The sequence below is a fragment of the Crinia signifera genome, chromosome 7 (genome assembly GCF_055691185.1).
Source record: "Crinia signifera chromosome 7, ASM5569118v1, whole genome shotgun sequence".
In the NCBI taxonomy this organism is placed as follows: Eukaryota; Metazoa; Chordata; class Amphibia; order Anura; family Myobatrachidae; genus Crinia; species Crinia signifera.
Genome location: NC_139223.1, coordinates 47688147 through 47711334, shown reverse-complemented (window position 1 = coordinate 47711334; position 23188 = coordinate 47688147). Strand labels below are relative to the sequence as shown.

At 44.5% G+C, this 23188-nt stretch overlaps 1 protein-coding gene across 2 annotated transcripts in view; it reads right to left on the bottom strand.

Moving 5' to 3' along the window:
• CLCN7 (Cl-/H+ antiporter 7) overlaps positions 1-23188 on the bottom strand; it is a 56347-nt gene that overhangs the window by 22012 nt on the left and 11147 nt on the right. The window contains exons 2-12 of one of the 2 annotated variants that reach the window (XM_083152988.1): positions 20003-20074; positions 19376-19447; positions 18820-18885; positions 17714-17846; positions 16770-16879; positions 16584-16664; positions 15754-15816; positions 15289-15372; positions 13523-13616; positions 11497-11561; positions 2780-2896 (exon numbers count right to left, since the gene is read on the bottom strand). In XM_083152988.1, the coding sequence (XP_083009114.1) occupies positions 2780-2896; positions 11497-11561; positions 13523-13616; positions 15289-15372; positions 15754-15816; positions 16584-16664; positions 16770-16879; positions 17714-17846; positions 18820-18885; positions 19376-19447; positions 20003-20074 (957 nt within the window). The remainder of the gene's footprint in view (positions 1-2779; positions 2897-11496; positions 11562-13522; positions 13617-15288; positions 15373-15753; positions 15817-16583; positions 16665-16769; positions 16880-17713; positions 17847-18819; positions 18886-19375; positions 19448-20002; positions 20075-23188) is intronic. The other variant, XM_083152989.1, reaches the window with a different exon arrangement.

The following is a 23188-nucleotide window of genomic DNA, read 5'->3' as shown; positions in this document are numbered from 1 at the left end:
GCATGCGACCATCGGATGCGATGCGATGCCCCGATTTTTCCATAGGAATCAATGTTAAAATGGACTGAGTCCATTTTAACATGGAATTCAATGGGAAAAAGGGGTCCTTTTCATACCCCTACTATCCAAGTGGGCATGGAGTTGGATATAAACCTGTGGCGAGCGTAGCGAGCCACCGAGCCCGAAGCGTGGCGAGCCCCGCGAGGGGACACGGAATACCGTCCCCTCGCGGGGCTCGCTTCGCTCGCCACGCTTCGGGCTCGGTGGCTCGCTACGCTCGCCACAGGTTTATATCCAACTCCATGCCCACTTGGATAGTAGGGGTATGAAAAGGACCCCTTTTTCCCATTGAATTCCATGTTAAAATGGACTCAGTCCATTTTAACATTGATTCCTATGGAAAAATCGGGTCATCGCATCCGATGGTCGCATGCGATGCGATATCGCATCGCATCTGATTGTATGCCTTAACTTAAGGCATACAATCAAAAAATCGGACGCCCAGATAACTCACAAGTACCAAAACATGTTCTGTCTCCATTCGACGTCTATGCAATCCCGATTCGATTTTGACTATATAGTCAAAACCGCATGTCAAATTGTACCATGTGTAGGCAGCATAAAACCAGGAGGAGGAGGCGGAGCCATGCAGTCCGGGAGGTATCGGCAGTGCAGTGGTGGGCTGTTCAGGCTGGGTGCACTGTGCCATTGACAGTGACTCGTGCCTTACGGATGACCCTGGTTCTTAATCAGTTAATCGGCAACAGTTTCTTAGTCTTAATAAATAAGGGAATAGGACTGCATTTCCCTGGTGGACCCATGCATTAGGTTCACACATAGTCGCTTAAAAACAGTCATTGATGTAGCATTACTGTACAGCTGCTGAAGTTCACTTATGGCTGAGAGTATTAATAATCCTGGCAGTAAAAGCCTTCAGCAACTGGCAAGTTCACTGCCGGCAATGGGGGCGTCCCAAGTACGGAACACAGAGAAATGTCAGCACAATCATAAGACCCACTCCTGACTTGTGCATCTCCATTCCTATAATATAGGTTTAATGATCTGACCCTATAATCCAGGGGCACCGTGATGTAACGAGCTGCACACAATTCCAGGCTTGTTCCAAGAACAATTAGCCGTGTGTGTCCTCTCCGCTCGGTTTCTCGAGGCCCTCAAACCAGACACTCAAAAATGTGGATGTTTTCTACCCTAATTTATGAAGATTCAATTAAATTGTATAAGTTTGCAGTGGCGGCAGCCAGGGCTATATAGATTGTATTTATATGCCCCACCGCACAGGAAAACAGACAGTCTTTATTTCTAAACACATACTTTAATATTGTAGCACAGCTCTTTGAACTAATCTGATAGCGTAACCTAACAAAGTTCAGTCATTTGCAAAGATCAAAAGCAGATGGTGACTTTAATTGAGACTCTAATGCGTAGCCTGACTAAATAAATAAACATTCATTATAAAACAGAATACTATTGTAATACATGTGTTCATATTATTGGGAGGACCTTTTTGGAAGCCAGAAATACTTTTGCACCAACCGCGGTCTAGGTATCTAGCTAGGACAAAGTTGTTCTCAAAATGGGCAGAACCTGCGCTGCAGGTGGGGCAGATGTAACAGGTGTAGAGAGTTAGATTTGGGTGATTTATTTAGTTTCTGTGCAGGGTAAATACTGGCTGCTTTAGTTTTACACTGCATTTTTAGATTTAGTTATTTATTAACAGTTTCTTATATAGCGCACACATATTCTGCAGCGCTTTACAAAGAATATTTGAACATTCACATCAGTCCCTGCCCCAGTGGAGCTTACAGTCTATATTCCCTACCACATGTACACGCACTCAGACATTCTAGGGTTAATTTTGTTGGAAGCCAATTAGCCTACCAGTATATTTTTGGATTGTGGGAGGAAACCGGAGCACCCGGGGTAAACCCACGCAAGCACGGGGAGAATATACAAACTCTGCACATTTAGGGCCATAGTGGGGATCGAACCCATGACCTCAGCGCTGTGACGCAGTAATGCGAACCATTACACCATCCGTGCTGCCCCAAATTTGTTCTCAAAATGGGCAAAACCATACTGCGCTGCAGGTGGGGCAGATTTAACATGTGCAGGGAGAGTACATATTTAGAGAGGTTATATTTGGGCGAGTTATTTTGTTTCTGTGCAGGGTTAATTCTGGATGCTTTATTTTTAAACTGCAATTTTAGATTTCAGTTTAAACACACCCCACCCAAATCTAACTGTCTCTGCACATGTTACATCTGCCCCACCTGCAGTGCACATGGTTTTGCCTATTTGAGAACAAATTTGCCCTGCTATCAGGCCCGTAAATGTATTGTCAGAACAGACTCGACAAGAGACATTTGAGCCCTATCTACCGGTTTAATAGGGTTGCAGGGAGTCTAATCCTGCAGTCATTAATAGAGCAATGTGGAATTTATTGTTATCTGTGACATTAATAGACACATGGGATCTTCAGACAGTATGACTACATGTCCACATGTCAAAAGACAGAAAGGATATATTAAGAATAAGGGAACAAAAGAAAATGAATAGGAAACAGCATGTAGAGAATCTCGGGGAATATTTGCAGAATATTCAGTTACTATTCTCAGTTTGTTTCATTTTAAACCTAATCCCAGCTGACCTTGGCCAGACAGTGCCTGGAGCTTTATAGAAGTGTTGGTCCTGTGCTTTGCATTGCTGGTGGCTGAGAATGCATCCTAAAAACAAACACAACAACCAGAGAGAGACTCACATCGGTGTCAAACCTCCCAAAGTTTATGAGACCAGGGTTGGACAGGTCTCCCGGCTTGCGGTTGTAAAAACTCAGGACAAAGTTCAGGGTGAACGTGGAGATCATGGAGGCGAAGAACTGGGAAGAGAAACAGCAATAAATCACACAAGCAATGCGAGAAAGTAACAGCTGCAACAATACATAGGAAAGGACTCCCTTTATTATTACATATTATTTATAAGGCGACACAAGTGGTTGACAGCGCCGTACATATGGCACATATCACAATAATACAGGATGCACAGAACATAACATAAAACACAGCACATGAAATGGGATTGGTACGAAATTTATTCTCCCTCTATGGGTATCGTGGACACCCATAGAGGGAGAAAGTGTCGGGATTTTGACCGCCGGGATTATAACTGCATCCCCATGTAACAATGATCAGCACAATTCAGCAGAGATGTAGGTAAACATAGGAGTTATCCACATATTAGCAGGGGAGTTCTGCAGATGAAAGACTGGTGGGCTGAGAGAACAGGAGGGAAAGGGCCCTGCTCCCAGTAGCTTACAATCTAGAGGAGGAGACAGACAGGTGACATGAGGTGCAGTACTGCACTTAAGGGAAAACGCACCAATCTAATTTCACATAGATTGTTATTATCTCATTGTTTTTAAATGATCAATGTCCCAGTTAGTACTACGATGTTGTGTTCTCCCCTTACCTATTAGGGGTGGTGCTAACAGTCTCTAGATATATATCACTTGTGTACAAAAAGAAAGACAGACTTGTTTGTTGCACTCTTTACACTCTCTATTAGGGCTCCAGTGAAAAGATTTTTATTAAAAAACAAATTATTTAGATTCCTCTTAAAAACCATGTGGGGAAAAATATCTCCCTTGATATAGATTTCTATAAATGTTAAACAATGCAGAAGAAATGAAAACAGTAATAGAATTGGTGATGGAAAAACAAAACAAAACAGATTGTACTGTTTTTAGTTGTGGTGTTGATAATAATTTGTGATACTTCTATTAAAAGCTGGTAGTGCTATAAATAAACTTATTCTCACTGTTGGTGTGTTTAACTTTCTCATTTATTTAGAATCATTAGAGATCCTCTAGGGTAGGGGGGCAGGGAACTGTGGGGCAGATTTATTAAGTTTGGAGAAGAGATAAACTGGAGATAAAGCAGAGAAAAGGTAAAAGGAGATAAAGCACAGCATCAGCTGTGTTTGAAAAAGACAGTTGGGAGTTGATTGGCTGGTGCTTTAGCTCCTTTTACCTTTTCTCCGCTTTATCTCCAGTTTATCTCTTCTCCAAGCTTAATAAATCTGCCCCAAAGCTTTTAACCCAAACTGCCAAAATTTGTACCACACACAGTCATACGTGGTATAGCCATTGATGGTGTGACGTCCAAGCAACTATTAGCATCAGAATTTCAAGATGATATAGTGACAGTCTGTTCAAATCCTTAGACTAGAGAAACTTGGCACCACAGCGGCAGTACAGACTGCGTGCTGCCGAGATGGCGCGGCAACTAGTTGACTCTACTGAAGAAGTGGGCAGACTTGGAGGCGGTTCCCGGGGGAATCACGAAGGAAAGTGTGTTATACACAAGGGCCTGACGCACTGAACTGCATCAGGTCCTTACACACTACAGTACTGTAACACACACACAGCCGGGCATGCATATAGAATCTATGTATAGATTCTACAGATGGAGCCGGCGGCTCCATCTTTGCAGTGGACGGATCCACCGACAGCGGCCGGCTACCGCCAGGGGAGCGCGTGCACGAGACGCTCGCGCCGTGGCAACGGAGCTTGGCGCGGGTCACTGCTGCCGTCGCCACCAGTCCCCCTTGTCGTCCCAAACCCCCCCCCGAACTGGGCAGCCTCTCCCTGAAGCAGAGACGGGCAGGGAGACGCTGCCCAGCCACCGTGATACTGGGACCGGTGAGACGCACGTGCGTCCCATTGTCTATCACCGGCGCATGCCAGAGAGGAGTCTCTGCCAAGCGCCGGGCAAAGATAAAGCCGGCTCCATCTGTATATGCAATGAAATGAAATTCCTGGGGGTACTATAGATTCACATGCATGTCCGGCTGTGTCTCGGCAGCGTGACCGTCCATTACCCCCAGGAATTTAATTTTGACCCCATTTGGGGTAAAGTACCCCTGTTCCCTGACCACTGCTCTAGAGAGAGCAGCAGCATTAAGTCACTCATCCTGAAAGTTTTCCAGAGATGTCTGGTATTGCTACGGTTACATATCGGGAGAAATTTACTAAAATGTGCATTCTACTTCAGATGTGATGTTGCTATGGGTAACCAATCAGATCCTGTCTACTATCTTCTAGGGTGCTAAATAAATAAGAAATAGATTCTGATTGGTTGCCCATAGCAACATCACATGTGAAGTAGAATACACATCTTAGTAAATTCACCCATCATGTTGCAACATTGTATCTCTGGGAAAGTAATGGTGTGTGCACACAAGTACAATCAGCATGAGATTTTGACTATATAGTTTTAATCTTATGCAGATTGCACAGGTTTTTAACCTTGCAATCCCAATGCGCGCTCCCGTGACAGCACAAATCAAAACCCAGATAGACAGGGCAGCAATGACTATATCAGTGGTTCCCAAACTTTTTTGAATCACGGCACCCTAGAGCATCAAAATATTTTCAAGGCACCCCTAGGCCAAATGCTTCTTATCGAGAAATTCAGAAAAAAATATTAAATTAAGTGCAATGTGTTTGTGTCACAGTTATCTGGTGAGGGGATAGGCTTTGCTTCTGTTTGTTGTCCACATATATTATGGTTGGCAGCCACAAGCACTGGTTTTGCCTGGTACATTGACCATAAATAATATGAATTGATCTTGCTCCACCAACCCAAGGCACCCCTGCAAGTGTCCTGAGGCACCCTAGGGTGCCTAGGCTCACAGTTTGGGAACCACTGGACTATATAGTGCAGATTGTATGAATTGTATGTAAATAGTAGTTAGTTAGCAAAGATTGCATAGCACTCGAATCTTAAGTCGAATAGCATGGGAATCTCACCGTGTGTAAACAGCATAACATTCTCACTCAGCTCTGTATTGGTGTGTACACACTGAGATTCCCTTGCTATTTGATTTAAAGATTCGAGTGCTATGCAATCTTTGCTAACTCTGTAATATTTACATACAATTCATACAATCTACATATAGATTTGCACTATATAGTCATTGCTGCCCTGTCTATCTGGGTTTCGAGGTGTGCTGTCACAGGAGCGCGCATCGGGATCGCAAGGTAAAAAACCTGTGCGATCTGTATACGATTAAGACTATATAGTCAAAATTTAATGTGAAGTCTCACCGTGTGTACACAGCATATGAGATTAATACCCCCTTTCACAGCAGAAAATGCAGGGACATTCCTGGGTTGGCCACTTTCCCACCAGCCTAGGCCCTACATTTCAGAGCGTGCGACGCTCACTTTCAGCACTGCGGCCAGGACAGGAAAGCCGGGTAAGTACCTTTCACACTGGCCTGTATCCGGGGAAGGTCCCGGAAGCAACCGTGGCTAGATATTTTGGCCCAGGACCCTTTCACACCAGCGCTTGTCCCGGGTCGTTCCCGGGGGGCCCTGGGAAAATAATCATAGAGCAAAAAAAAGGGGTATGGAGGGTCGAATAACATGCGCTTAGGTCTGATGTATTAATCACTGATCCTTATAAATGTCAAAAAATATTAGGTCTTTATAAAAAAAAAACAAAAAAACAGATTACTAGTAAAAAAGGGCAATATTTCTTTAAAAAGCAAAAACAAAACAAAACCATACATACATATGATCCAGCTGCTAATGTTAACTGTCCACAAGAGATGATACGGGATGGGAAAAGCAAAGCAAAAGTTCGTACCTCCACTCCCGCACAAACGTTTGCTTGGCTTTTCCCACCCTGTATCATCTGTTGTGGACAGTTAACATCTAGCAGCTGGATAGATTGCCTTTTAAACTATTAATCTGCTTTTTTTTTTTTTTTTTTTTTTAATACCTAATATTTTTTTACATTTATAAGGATCGGTGATTAATCAGACCTAAGCGCCTGTTACTTAACCCTCCATACCCCTTTTTTTTTTTGCTCTACAATTATTTCTGGATAATTGAACCAGAGGTAGGAAAAGAATAGGCAGCTGGGAAAGGCGCACGTGGACTAAATCACACAATATATTGGCCCGGGAAATAGGCTGGTGTGAAAGGGGTATAAAGTGTCTTTGGCATACTCCAATTAAAAAAAGGATTTCTGCATCCAGGTCTGGGGTAGTTAATATATGGCAGTTATTTATTGTGTGGCTGGGTAGGTGTCAGTGTATAAGGATGTCCTATGTATATTCTTTCACTCTAAAAGGTGTAATAATTATGGTGTAATCAGAAGATGTTTCTTATCTATGTTTCTGGGAATTCCTCATGGATGCATGTCCGCAAGTCCGTGGCTCCATGGAAGATTTCTATCCCTTATGTATTGCACCTCTTGGAATAGATTCACATTCAGGGACGGCTATTCCCAAAACATTGAATTGAAGGGTACAACATTAGTGATTTGTAGTGCTATTAATAAGCAACTGTGTATATTCATATACAACCAAGTGCCGTCATATATTTGGTCAGTTTCCCCACTTACTTTATTTACAGTATAATTCATTAATTTCTTATTATTCGATTTTTAATGTTGCTGGGTTACTGTACATATTGGCGGTCATATATCTATGTCCCGATGATCATTTATATTATGGTCATCTACATGGACACGAATCAACTAGGATCTAATACAGTGCTTCTGATACAATATCTGACCCCTTCTCCCTTGGCTCTTACCCTTATTACGGTCTCCTCCAAGCTGAGTTGCACCTGTGCTAATTAACAGAAGCCGTTACCCGATACAAATCTGCTGCTATTGCGGCGCTCCTAATCTGGGCAAACTTGATAACTTAATGCAGGTGTTTTACTAATATTAATGTACTGCCGTATACAGCAAGCAAGGTTTCTGTGTTACACCGGACTGAGTGATCGGTTTACATTATATTTTATCGGTAATGCTTGATTCCCTTTGGATATATTTAATATTTTATTCTTCACAGAGGTCACAGCGGATATCAGTGTTTCATTGTTGTTAAATGAATTTACTTGTCATTTTAGGTTTTATTATAGGTGTGGTGTTTAAATTTTATGATACAAATGAGTGATCTAAAATCTAGTTATTCCTTCATCGATATGGCTCCTTGTAAAGTATGGTGTGTCACTATACTAGTGAGATTGTTAATCTAGGTCGAAATTAATATGAAAAAATGTGTTGTTCCATAGTGAAGGTGAAACAATAATTGTGGTGAAAATTGTTATGAACTTGACACCAAAAAAAAAAAGTGTTTTATTTATCTGTGCATATATTTGAGTAACAACTGAAGGTCGGTGTTATGGCTGTTTCGGAATAAACACTAAATTGTGCGATTGATTATTTGAGATGAAAATAACTTATTTATTGGGGTGCAATAAAAGTATTTGATTCAATTATTAAGTAATGGGTTCCTTTGGTGCTAGTCTACTTGTGTTTTGGTGGCAGGTATCAAAAGACTAGGTTCTGCAGAAGGGTGTATGCTTTGAAGAACAGGTGCATTTTCAGGGCCTGTTTGAAGGCCAGGGAGAGTCTAATAGAGTGAGCTTGTTCCAATAAAGGGGGGCAGCACAGGCAAAACCTTGGATTCACATAAGGTATACAGTAACCTGGGTAGGGGAGAGGCGGCGGTCATTGGCCGACCGGAAAGGGTGGTGGGAGGGAGTTTGTAGGGAAATGATGTTGAGGATATAGGGGGGGTATTCAATCTGGGGGTCACGGCTGTCGAGCCTGCTCGACAGCCGTGACCCTGTCCCGTTCTCGGTCTGCTCGACAGAGAACACGCAGGCAGGATTCAATGTCCCGCCTGCAGTGGGACGATAAGGGGGCGTGGCCACGAGTTGCGGCCGGGAAGAGGCAAGCTGCAGCCGGCAGCTCGTCACATCCTGGCCGTTCTCGACAGAACGAGCCCGATAGCTTGTGAAGTCCGGCTCGTTCTGCCGAGCTCCCCTGTTCAATGCTGTCGGGGAAGACAGCATTGAATAGGGCCCGGCAGCCATCTCCCCCTCAGGAGATGGTCGCCGGTGATTGAATACCCCCCATAAAGAGCAGCGGAGTTAGAGTGGGCATTGTATGTGAGGGGGAGGAATTTGAAGAGGATTCTGTAGGGGAATGGGAGCCGGTGCAGGTTGTGTTGAAGAGGAAGATAAGTCTAGCTGCTGAGTTTCGAACTGACAGCTATTGTTTACCAATGTTAGAATAATAATATATTAGATTAGTCTGCAAAGGAACAAATACTGACAGTGAAAAAACTATGACTGGGAAATACTGAGTATTAGGAAACATTGTGACATCCGGGAAGAAATTAGAGGAACAGTGGTAAATGTGGTCATCATCGGCATAGAGGGGGTAATGGTTAGCTAAAGAACTGAAAGGTTCATAAAGGGATGAGCTGTAGAGTGTCAGCCAGATTACTAACACTGGCAATCACTGGGAAATAGCATGTGCTGCGTACACAACAAAATGTATTAGGACATTACTCTTGCACGTCCCTATAAATACCAGAAACAACTCAGTCTTACAGAATCACCAAGGGCCCATCATGTGATTTTATGTATGCGATCAGAAGTCTGGCTTGAGGCTGTGTTGGCACTAAATGTCCCACACTGGTTCTATTCTAATCCGCTGTCATATGGAAAGTTTCCTCCACTCCAAGGCAGTGTGATGAGAGGGTTGGAGATACACTGAGACCTAGACTATGCCAGACTGCATTGTACACAAGAATGCATGACATAAGTACTCCTATAACTGGGGACATCTGCCAATATACTACACTATAAAATATATTACCAGGGCTGTAGGGAGGCGAGCGCCAGTAGCATAGCCATCCAAATTTCAGGGTCCTGCGGGCAACAAGGAAAAGCGTCCTACCGGGATGGTAAAGTATAAACAAGAAAAAAAAAAAATAGTGTAATGTCGACCTATTATTTATTTCTCTATCTATCATTTATTTATTATTATTGTCGACCTTTTGACTGCGGATCTAGACACTGTTGCCTTAATGACACATCCCAATCCATTAATGCCCAACAAAGTCACACGCATTGCCAAATAAAATACATACAATTTAAAAAGTTACTGTTGTGTAACACGCAGCAATAATGCTACAATGTGTCTAGAAGACCAAAGTCATTAGGGACTAAAGGGGGAAAACAGGAATCAAAAACAAAAGCCAAGCGCAAGCATCTATGATGACACCGAGTCACAAGCATCAGAGTCCCCCTCACGACTGAATGAGTAACTGGGGAGCAGTGGGGCAGCCACATGTAAGCTGTATAGTGAGGGTGTGTAGTAAGCAGTTGTGTACATGCAGAGATGCAGGTATACAGCTGGTACAAGCGCATCCTGATAATGGGCCTTATTCTAGTTCACTGACAAAATCCTTCTTAGATGGACAAAACCATGTGCACTGCAGGGGGGCATATGTAAAATGTGCAGAGAGAATTAGATTTGGGTGAGTTATTTTGTTTCTGTGCAGGGTAAATACTGACTGCTTTATTTTTACACTGCAATATAGATCGCCTCAAAAATATTTCCAGGATCAGACCCTATCTCACCCAGGATGCTACAATGGCCCTCATACACTCACTAGACATCTCCAGATTGGACTACTTTCCTACTACTTTCCGGCCTCCCTGTAAAACACCTCTCCAGGCTCCAATCTATCATCAGTGCTGCTGCCCGGCTCATCTTCCTCTCCAAACGTACTATGTCCTCCCCCCCTCTCTTATAAGTTCTACACTGGATCCCCTTTCCCTTCAGAACACAATTCAAGCTACACACACACACACACACCACAAATGCATGCCGCCTCTCCTGTCAGCTGGTTACTTCCTCCCACCTCCAAGATTTTGGCCATTGTGCTCCATATCTCTGGAATATCTACCCCTCCCTACAAAACTTTAAACGTGCCCTCAAGACTTCTTCATTAAATCTAACCAATTTTCATAAAATTATGATCATGCTCACTTCGACCCCTGCTGTGTCACCCCAGTCGGTCTGCCCCTTCCCTTTAGATTGTAAGCTCTCACAAGCAGGGCCCTCTCTCCTCATGTGCTTCTCTAAGAATACTGTATATTTTTGTGACTGGTAAAATAGCGTCAGTGTCCACTACTGCAACTGGTTTTTTATTTACCATGTACGGTCAGTCACTGTTTTCTTGTATTTTTGCTCATCTGTATATTGTCAGACGCTACGGAACCCTTGTGGCGCCATATAAATAAACAATAATAATAAATTAACTCAAAACATATATGGGGTTATTCTGGTTCACTCACAAAGGCACAATCACTTTCTAATGTACAAAACCATGTGCACTGCAGGTGGGGCTGATGTAACATGTGCAGAGAGTTAGATTTGGGTGTTTTATAGTTTCTGTGCAGGGTAAATACTGGCTGCTTTATTTTTACACTGCAATATAGATATCAGTTTGAAGTACAAACCATACCCAAATGTTACACTCTCTGCACATGTTACATCTGCCCCACCTGCAGTGCATATGTTTTCTCCATTAGAGAGTGATTGTGCCTTTGCGAGTGAACCAGAATAACCTCCATAGAGACAATTCGTATCTACTTACTATTCTCCAGGTGAGCAGCTGGTTCCAGAAAGAGGCCCCTTCCTCCAAGCTAAAAAGCACCCCGCCTGTAAAAGACACAAAGAACCAGGTGAGAGGAGACGCAGTACCCGCATGGATACCAGTAATGCCACATAACACACATACGGTACAGTTCAGTAGCAGAGGAAAGTATAAAAATATGATTGGTCTACTTCGGCTTCAACAATTATTCCTTGAAATACCTTATTATTATTATTATTATCTGCACACAGACCATATTTAAAGGTTAGTTGTGCATGGTGACTGCAATGGTTCTACATCAGACAGGATAAAATGTAAATACAATTATTTCATTTTTATTGATTCAATTGGATGCAAATTCACTGGAGAGCTCCTTCAATCAACTTATAAAACAAGTGGCATAAAGCAGAGAGATTGTAATGAAGTCCCTGCATAACCACCCCAATGTTCTAAGCATGTTCTTATGTTCTAACAGGTGATAAAATTATTTAGGGCTCTGTAAGACATGGGCCCTGGTGACCCTTTTGTACGAAGATGCCATGGTTGTTGTATAGTTTGTGTCCCTATATCACATAAATCTTACATAGGGATATGGGCAAGCCAGAGTAGACATTGAATCGTATGGTATGTACAGTCATTAGCATAAGTCATTATAATGGGCCTTGCCATTAAACAGTAACTTCTTATGGAATACAATGATGAACCCGTTATAAGAGGAGATCCTACCCCAAACATGGAAATTGGGGCACCAGATGAAGCTGTGGTCACAGTGTCAAACCACTGGCTGTGCCTTTTACTGTTCCTAGCTAGAAATAGCAATAACACACACACACGGTGCAGCTCAAGCTAATGTACTGTAATAGATAATGAGACCCAGCTGTACGGTTGGATTCCGGTAAGGACAGGTTACTGCCTAAAAGGCTAACAGGGAGAGCAGGGAGGAAACAGACTGAAGACACAGACTGCATGGCGGATGCTTTCACTTCCAATATTACAATTCTCATACTTAGAAAAGGGAACCAATAACCCAATTAGTAACTTGTTTCTTGTAAGCAACCAAAAAAAATAGAAGCTCAAAAAGATTCTAGGAAATAATATATATATATATATATATATATATAAAATAAAAAAAAAAAAAAAAACAACCTCAAAACAGCGTAATATATAAACAAGTTTGCAGGTTCAGAGACCGTATTACCCAAAACCGGTGCATTAACCAACATTCCCTGGTACTGTGCATGTTTCAATCTGATCACATCTTTGTGAATGCAGAAGTCACAAACAAGCAATATTACTTTCCCATCTTCCCATGGTGTTGGCTGCACATATATAAGACTTCATTGAGGGCAGTCTGTAAAGGTGCTTTTATAACAGGTAAAACTCGATGCCCATACTGAAATCCCCCCCCCCCCCAGGTGTATTTTGGAGAGAGATTACATTTGTGATTGGTCTAGTACAGGGGTGGCCCAAACCAAACCAGACCCCAACATCTAGCAACGTTTTCCAGCCCACCTAGCTGGGGCACAGGTGTGGTCATTTCTAACGGTCACATTTTCAATCATTTCTTGCATTCATTCCTAACCGACACATTCTACAGGTGGCCTGGAAAACATGAACTGTTGGTAGATTTCGAGGACCGGTCAGACCATCCCGGTCTAGAAGTGGCTGCAGCAAATCACTTGTGCAATGAACAGTACAGTGTACACAACTGCCACATTTATGCTAACCTGGTGTACAGAAACAAGCCAGGAGCGATACAGAGGGCTAACAAGTTGGCTGGCAGGATAAGAAGAGATTAACATTAGTTGACATCTGATAAAGCAGCTGTCTGTTTACAGTGGAGGGAGCCATTTTTCAGCCAAAACCTTTGCTGCGCCTATTACAAGGAAGAAGCACGGTCACTGAGGCATGCAGGGGGGGGGGGGAAGCTCCTGTAATGGGGTGTGAATGTGAATTATGGCATTTACACAATAAGCAACCCGCAATGTAAGTTTTAAGTACCAATAAACCAGCAAAAGAATCATACCGACTGGTGCCCCAAAAGCTGCAGAGACACCGGCTGCCGCCCCTGCCGACACAAAATCCCTTTTCTCTGTGTCTCTACGGAAATATTCAAAAATCTATGAGGAGAAAAAAGATGACATGTACAGAAATGGTGGCAACAGAGAACATTACCTAATAGGATTAATATGACCTAGTCGTCATTAAATTCCCAATATTTACAACATCCAGTTAAAAAATTGATGATCACTATGCAATGCTTCAAGGCATCAGTGCCCCAATAAATCTAAAGGTGACCTAGTGCGTTGCCTCTTAATGGTGGCTAAGTACACTGTCAGCGCTTGATCCAAGTGTCACCGGTTGGCCAACATTTCCTATGTGGGTCATGTCATATCAGCCCGCGCCAGTTAGAGATTCTGATAAAAAGAGATCACCTTTGATATACTTTTGACATCTAATCCCCAGTCTGCCAGGTATCATCCAGAAGGGGCACTAGTGACATGATCAGCCATTGCTACCCAGCATCACTCTGCTCTGTTGACCTACTGAGGTTTCAATGCAGGGATGAGGAACCTTTAGCCCTCCAGCTGTTTTCGAACTACACATCCCAGCATGCCCTGCTATTTGGCTATGCTAAAACTGTTGCAGGGCATGCTGGGATGTGTAGTTGAACAACAGCTGGAGGGCCAAAGATCCCCCATCCCTGCTTTAGATCTACAACTACACTCGGAAAATACAGTGAAACTGAAACGAAATCCCCAACTAGTGCATACACACTGATCGATATCATTTAGTGACATCAGATCCCTTTCTGTACACGCAGTCGTTGACGATATAGTCAAGATTGAGCTGTACATAGACGACTAAGGACATAGTCAACGACGGTATAAAAATACTGTGTACAGCAGGCATGTCCAACCTGCGGCCCTCCAGATGTGCTAAAACTACACATCCCAGCATGCCCTGCCACAATTTGGGAATGCTAGAATGATGGCAATGCATGCTGGGATGTGTAGTTTTAGCACATATGGAGGGCCGCAGGTTGGACATGCCTGGTGTACACATTAGACCAGGGGTGGCAAAACCTGTCCTCAAGATCTACCAACTGTGCATGTTTTCCAGGCAACCTGTGGATCTATACTAGGAATGAATGCAGCAGGTTTTAAAATGTGACAGTCAGTAATGACTACAGCTGTGCACCAGCCTAGGTAACCTGGAAAACGTGGACCGGTTTGGCCACCCCTGCACTAGACGAACTAAACCATCATCAACTATAAAACCCTTAGTGTGTATTGGGCTGAAGAAATGCCACAAGCACTTCGAGAACCGCCAAATCCTAAACACGATAGTAATAGCCTGCCAATTTACGGGATACAGTCATTAGGTCTACAGCAACTGGGTCGACAAGTATTGGGTCGACACCACTAGGTCAACATGGGTCAAGGTCGACATAGGGTTTTTCAGTTTTTTCATACAACAGGTGGTATTTCATGCCCTACCATCCACTAGGGTGGGGTGGGAGAATAAAAGTGTGCTGAGCTTAGCGTGGCACCGTGCCCGAAGTATTGCAAGCGAAGCGTGCGCTTGAAACTGTGTCCATGTCGACTGTATTGACATTCGGCTCAAAAAAAACAGTGTAAACCCCCATGTCGACCAAATTGTTGTAGACTTAACGATCCACACCCCAATCGACTGGGGTTCTTTTTTACTACAGTATCTATGGTGGGAATCTTGTCTGATATCAGAATTAAGTCAAAGTAGCTTTAGAAAATCAGAATTAGATCAACTGACCTTAAAGTCTTTCTTGAGAGAGGTTGACCTTCCTTGAGAAATACCAGCCGCCACTACAGCCCCGGAGTGAATCATTGGCCCTTCCTGAATTGGGAGCAAGCAGAAGTCAGCACAAGGTGATCCTGTATAGCTCAGCAGGTTAAATGTGGGATTCCCATTGAAACATAAGAGAGACAGCTTATGGCAATAAACAAGGTTTATTGGACAGTCAATTCCGATGTCAGCAGCATTATATGCAAATTAGGTGACAAGGGATTGAATGAGAATTTTAAAGGCCCATACACACTGGGCGACTGAGCTGAAAGCCGCTCAAAACAACAAGTTTGAGTGGCTTTCAGCTCAAAGCCATCCAGTGTGTATGGGCCGGTGATCGTGGTCATCGCTGTCCATACACAAATCATTATCAGAGGGAAATTCTAGGGGTAGGGAGAGCAAGAATAAGAAAGGGCAACTGATCCCACTAACCTTTCCCACTGCCAGTCCTCCTACCACAGACATTATGACTCCGCACACCTTTATCACCAGAGTCTGCAAACACAAATACAGAGTTTTAGATGAAATCTGTAGGCAGGGTCAGAGGAATACGGGACATACAGACAGTATATAATAAAATAGAACAAAAAAAAAATTGCAGAACACGAACACTGCTCTGTTGTTTTTGGAGACATCTTTGGACTTGATTTATAGTTGTAGACGAAGTAGTAGCAGCTGCTAAATTATGCTTATGCTGCAGGAGGAGTCTTGTATAAACAGCCGGCCAATTAGATCAGAGATCCAGTCCCAACTAACTTCATGTAAAGGACAGTATTCAATGCGCTTTTGTGAGCTGTGACGGCGAGCAGTGCAGTCAACTGACCCCCTGCACAAACCGTTTCCATCTCGCTGGGATTTTACAGCGAGTGCGGCCGCCAAAACAGCGAGGCTTGCGTCTAAATACAGCGGGCTCCCTGCATTAGCCACAAGCCTCACCGTTTGGGGGAATCCTCGCCGTCGTCTGCCAGCGAGGATTCCCCCGGAACGTTTAATAGGATGAGTGGCCGGCGCGGGGGTTAAAATGCAAGGGTGGTTTGTTTTTGGCGATCCTCGCCGTTTAACCCCTCACCGGCTGCATTGAATATGGCCCAAAGTGATGTCTGGTCACATCTGGCTACACCACTGCATGCACAACTCCCGTGAGGGACATTTCACACAATTTGAATTAAGTTTACAGCTACAACAAACATTGCAATGGCTTTCCAGACACAATGCAGTCTATCACAATATGACACATTACACAAACCACGATCGCCACTCACCTTAAGTCTCACCACATGAGGAATCTTCACACCATTTAGGAAACACTTAATTTGAGGGATCCCACTCCCAGCTGCTACAGGCTGGAACCCGGGAGTTAGAGATTAAACAAAAAAAATTATAATAATTAAATGTGAAATTGTCACAAAATCCCTTTACGCACAACAAGAGAATATCCTTATATTTACCTCTATGAAGGCAACTAGCAGGGATCCAATCATAACAATGGCAGCATTTAGAGTTACCCAGAGCAGCAGCGAGAACGAAAGTCCTCCCTTTTCCGTGAATTTGTCAATATCTTAAAAGTTATTTGTTAAGAAATAACTAACAGATGATAATACAGGCTGAAACAGGTCCCAACTACAGTACTGAATGTGACAGGGGCAGTGATGTGATGTGATGCGAATAGGGGGGGGGGGGGGGGTGCCGGGGATAGAGACAGCAGGAAGCCACAGACTCAGAATTAAATAGCTGAAGGAGCAGGGTCCTTAGCAGCACAGAATATATCTTGAAAGTTCAGTGACATTAACACTGTCCCCGAAACAGAGGTGTCTGATGTGCAGCTTCTGATAGAGGAATGAAATGGTATGGCACACATTTACAAGTTCATACATCCAACCAATTTCTTCAGCTCACGTATAAGGTGCCCATACATTACGGCAACTTCTCCGAGGAAAGAAGTCACCCGCGATCTCCCTTGAATATATCATATTGTATGCGATCCGATGCGATTTGGTCACTTTTTATCCGATTTATTGCTGAAATCGGATGAAAAGTGGTCAAATCGCAGGTGAATCGTCCTAGTGAATGGGCACCTTAAGCAACGGTTATCGGTTCCACTGGCATGGGCCCTACGGCTGCCTATGAGGCCCCTGACACATGCCCAACTCGACACTAGACAAATATAGGTTGACTTACGGTATACATACTCTACTAACTGTCCAACCACAACCTTTGCGCGCGTCTCCTCCTTACCTTTAGCTTTTGGATTAGTAGCCAAATGGAAAATGTAAGCAATGTTAATATAAGCGAGTCAAATCAAGCAAAAAAAAAAAAAGCAGAGACAAGAGATTGCGACAGACCATGGCACTTGCTAGTTGGTCAGATCTAATCAATCACAATGGAAGGATACTGTGTTTAATGACTTGGTATTTGACACCTGCCAGTTGCTCCACCATAATGTCGATAAAACAAGCGATGAGCCCGGTGAAAATCCCAATCATGCCGCAGATGACCCATCGCGTGACCTCCACAGTTCGGAATGCCTGAAGCAGATACACAGATGTGTTTAGTTAGAAGACAAGGGTGACCAGCCAGAAGGAATTACCGTGGAACAATCATCACAAGCAGATGTTCCTTACACAATACTGTACCACACAGTACACTGGATGATGCAGAACTTGTGTGTAGAATTCCAAGACCCCTAAGGGCCTATCAGTCCATGCTATTGTAAAACCCTTTCTTTTACACCCGCAGCCCCATAATTCATGCCAGTCCAATACAAAATTCACCAATGACATTTTTCTTTTCAAAAGTTTTCCTTTTAAAAAAAAAGCCAACCCCTTTAGCAGCAGGCTGGGTCCCTCTTCCTTCTCTCAGGACCTGACCCATATACGGCCATACACAGTAAGCTCAACCACCAGGTTAGTTTGATCATCAAAGCCAGGGCGCACACAAATCCTCTCTGTTGCTGGCTTCTCAATGACAAGTGCATGTGTCCACGTCAGAGGAATCCAGCAACCTTCACAGGACATGGTGAGCTTCCTGAGTTTTCCAAAATGTGTCTTGAGTCAAAGTAAATGGGTACCGGAGGAGCAACCAATCAGTGAGGTGATGGATGGGATGCCTCTGGAAAGTAACGGAGGCCATAGACTTAAAGGATATTCCTTTCTGAATGCTAGTATTTCCGCTCGCATGGAGAAGTAGAACAAAAAAGAAAAAAAAAAAGACTAGGGGTTTAAAAGGACTTTCCCATGAGGGGTGCACAGCGGTTAACATATGTTACTTGGGCATAAAGGGGGCATCAAGTTTAGACTAGTTAAGCCGCGAAAAACTGGTCACTTTAAACACATTCAGCTCACCAGCGGCACAGACCACCTGAATGGAGAAACAATTGAATTGCACCACTGGGCGCCTTCTAAAGCCAGCCTCGGGAAGAAGAATTAAATTGCCCCCAAAACGACCAGGGCAGCAAGAAGAAAAGAAAGAAAACGAAGCAGAAGTAAATCGTATAGTTACCGCATGATTTATCCTGCGCTCCTCTTCCATAAACAGCTGGTTTTCACTATTGTCATAATCCAAACTCTGTAACAATAACATAAAGAATTAACACTGCACGCAAGACATAAAATAAAACAATGCTATAGTACAATGTCCAAGAACACCTGAGATGCAGAACACCCGAGATGCAGAACAACCCAGGAAAAGGGGAGACCGTGAAAACCCCAAATGTATGGCCACAGCTATTCTCCATAGGCCCTACACAAATGGGGGCAATCTACAGTATGCTGTTTAATTGACTGCCACTTGAAAAAAAAAAAAATGTTTGGCCACCATACTGCCCTTATTACATATGATCTCCTATAGGGGATTGGTGAGTAAAGCCATATATATAGTACAGCAATATGGTTGGTTGGGGGGGTTGTCTGTCATCTGCAGGTCACGGAAGCAGAGCAGTGACATCTGCACCAGCTGATCCTCATCCTGGGGTATAATTTACCAGCAGGTCAACCCCACTGCTGAATCTGGATGTAACACTGGAAACCCAAGGTTACTAGCGGATGAACAGATGTACCTCATATTTCAGGGAGAGGAGGTTCTCGTTATGTGGGATTTCTTTAACGATTGAGGAGGACAGGTCTGTTTCCTATGGAAATAAAGAGTATGTATTACAACTTACACACAGAATGTACATTAATTGGTAAATGGTGTTTCTACTGAAGGAATCCCTGCACTGTATAATATACATGGACCTGATATAAGGTTTCAGGCTTACTTCTGGAGCACATCTACCAACAGATCCAGCACTCCCCACCTGAGTCTGTTGTCCATTATGTCCCGTGTTCCCCGCTTAGATCCGCAGGAACCAGGTCTGCAAAAATGGTATAACCACTCTGGCAAGGTCTAATATGGTGCTAGGTGTAAGCTGTCTCCAGCAATGCGACCGTCTGCCAAGGAAGAAACTATAGTGTGGAGAAAGTGGCTTCATTACCGAGGTATACACTGCGGTCAAGAGGTTCATTTCTGAAAATGTGGACATAAGTGGGCAGCGTGATCCAAATCTAGTGCCGAAGCGGATGAGGGCAAATTCTGCAAGGGTGACTTTGCTATTGAGCTCCACAAATGCCTACGGAGTTACTACCAGAACAATCTGTGAACAAGCCTCTTTTATAAACGGATAAGCATTAAGAACATATCTCACCAACTCCTGGTCCTCATCTTCCAGGTCCACAGTACTCAGCTGCCCAATGCGGAAGAGGAGTGAACTAGAAAACTATCGGAAACAAATATTATGTGTGAGATTGGGTATACATAAAATCGGTACTTTTTCCTATCTGGGCGCCCGCTAAGTTAATTGCGCACCATGCTATTCTCCGTAGAGAAATCTGATCGCATCGCATCGTACACATACACGATATTGAACGATGCGATGCGATTCGATTTCCCATAGGAAACAATGTTAAATGGATCAATTTACCCAAATCAGCATAGGGAAGAATGGTAAATGGGCCAGAAACCCCAAAAAAACCCACAGAGCAGTGGAATGTCCCCCCAAAAGTAGTTGACGCCACCCAGCCATCAACGTGAACCTGAAGCGTGGCGAGCGCAGCGAGCCCGCGAGGGGCGGCGGTACGCGTCCTCCGACCTTTTCATGCCCTACTATCCACTAGGGCGTGGAGTGAGAATAGAATAGTGTGGCGAGCGCAGCGAGCCACCGAGCCCGAAGCGTGGCGAGCCCCGCGGATACCTTCACAGGTAAACGCGTCCCTTCGCGGGCTTCCCAGGTGTCCGCGTCGCCATGGACACCTGGGAAGCCCGCGAGGGGACGCGTATAACTGTGAAGGTATCCGCGTCCGCTCGCCACGCTTCGGGTTCACGTTGATGGCGGGGTGGCGTCAACTACTTTTGGGGGGACATTTCAATGTTCAGGGGTGTTTTTGGCCCATTTACTATTGTTCCTATTATAATTTGGCTAAATTGAGCCATTTCACATTGTTTCCTATAGGAAATCGAATCGGATCGCATCGCATCGTTCAATATCGTGTATGTGTACGATGCGATGCGATTTCAGTACGGTGCCGTACGTAGAAAACCTGGGCGCCCAGATAGGAAACAAGTACCATAATATCTTAACTCGCACACATCAGGACAGCTTAATGGGCCTTATACAGATGTGGTTCCTTTAGCTGTTGCCACTGCTAGAATTTCTGATTATGTGCTAATATAGGCAGACCTGACCATAAGCATGCCCACTGATGTCTCTTCATTTTCATCCAACATAATATAATTGCTTATACATTGGTGCCATGATCGCAAATTGGGCTATGTCACAGAATGTGAGTGCCTCTGTACAGGCGCAAGCTGAGATGCTCTCCTGGAATGCAGAGGGCTCTCCAGTAACCAGTGAGATCGCAACTGATATTTATGCACCGTCTGAAAGGCAATGACACGCCGTTCAGTGGCATAACTATAGCGCCGCAGACCACGCCACGGCGGGGAGGCGCTGACAAAAGGTGCCCATACACAGGACAATGGTGCTGTGCAATGCGCGCTCCCGTGGGCATCCCATCACGCCCAGCACAGCACATAAAGTCTGTGCAGCCCGTGCTTTTAGTACTACATTGCATCGTATCTAGTACAAAAAGTACAGTGCTGTAGCACATTGTGGGGTAGATTTATTAATATTGCGCTAAGGAACCTTATGGGCGAAAGGTTCGCTTCACCACTTTATCGTGGTGAAGAGAACCTGACTTTCGCCCGAATCCATTAATCTTTGTGTGCACGTTATAGGAGTGCGTTATCCCCTCCTGCCGGGGATACGCTTCCTCCCATAACGAATGCTCCGTAGGCGTCCGGCGGCGTCTTCTGCGCATGCGCCGGATACCTTGGTCTCACGTTGTGTACCCGCCGCATGCGCAGTTTTCCGCTTGCTGGTCTCCGGTGTCTTCAAATTCAAACTGCGCATGCGCCGGGTAATGTTTGCCGGGGATGCTGTGTACCTGGCGCATGCGCAGTTTGAATTTGCAGACGCCGGAGACCAGGAAGCGGCGCGGAGGAGAGACCCGCAGTGCCAGATAATTTTGGCGATATGTACATACGGAAAAAAGGAGCGCACGGCCATACAGCAACTTAATAAATAAGGTATATTAGGCAGGCACCCAGTTAGATAACGTATAACGTTATCCCTCCTTTCCCATAGCGCCGCCGTTACAGCACCCGCACAGCGGGTTTGATAGATGAGGGGAATCGCTATCCCCTGCTTTAGCGCATGGGGATAGTGCATATGCCCCATAGCGCTGTTTGATAAAATCTACCCCTGCATGCTTTTTGTACTAGATGCTATGCACCATGTATGGGCAATATAGTGTGGGCGCCGGGGGTCTACGGGGCCATTACCCCTCCCGTTCTGTGTGCAGCATCGCAGGGGATGTATTACCTGTGCCGTGTGAAGCGCCAGCACCGCAGTGTCCGGGAACTGAAGTGCTGAGAGCGGACACTGTTAACGGAAAGCAGCGGCCGAGACCGCTGATTGGCTGAGAGAGAGCGCACTCTCAGCCAATCAGCGGCCTCTCTTGAATTTTCAAACTCTGCCACCGCTGTCCGCTCTCAGCACTTCAGTTTAAGGATCGGTGCAGATGCCATCGATGGAGATTCTGCACCCATCGATAGAAGTAATCTATTTGATGGCTAGCCATCGAAACTATAGATGGTCAGCCATTACATGTGACTGAACTCAGAACTCAGGGGGGACGGACTTCCGTGTGTCGGGGGGGTGGGGGGGAATATTCCACATCAGCCATAAACCATCGATTATTTCAAATCGGTATGAGTGCCATCCCAATTATCTCGCTGAACGTGCACACGGTGGCCCAGATGCATGCACAGTAAAAAAATGTCAACCTATTTGCGTACAATGGGCCTGAATCAGTATTTGTTGGCAGTTTGTGTCCCCCCCCCCCCCCCCCAAAAAAAAAAAGCCAACTGGGGCCTCCCGCTTGCTGTCCTCCTGCGATGCACTTGCAAATGTGATTACTAGGGTAGCCCTCTGCCGGCAGGGGCAGGGCCACCATTTTACAGCTTGTAGCGGCTGAGTGTGAGGCCACACCTGTGTGCACGCTTCGATGCCACCACCCACCATCACAATATGTAATCACATCCTTAAGGGCTGCGACCACAGCTTGAGCTTCCTGCATGCGCACTGGGGCAGCCACGCATGTGCAGGAGTACAAGATTCACCCAATAGCAATTTTCGCACTTCTGCGATTCATACTGAATTGTGCTTAATAGCCACTTTGTGACCGCAACTGAATTAGACCCAATATGCGGGTGAGTTACAGGGGTCTACTAAAAACATTTATAAAGATCATAATACATTACACTGACCATC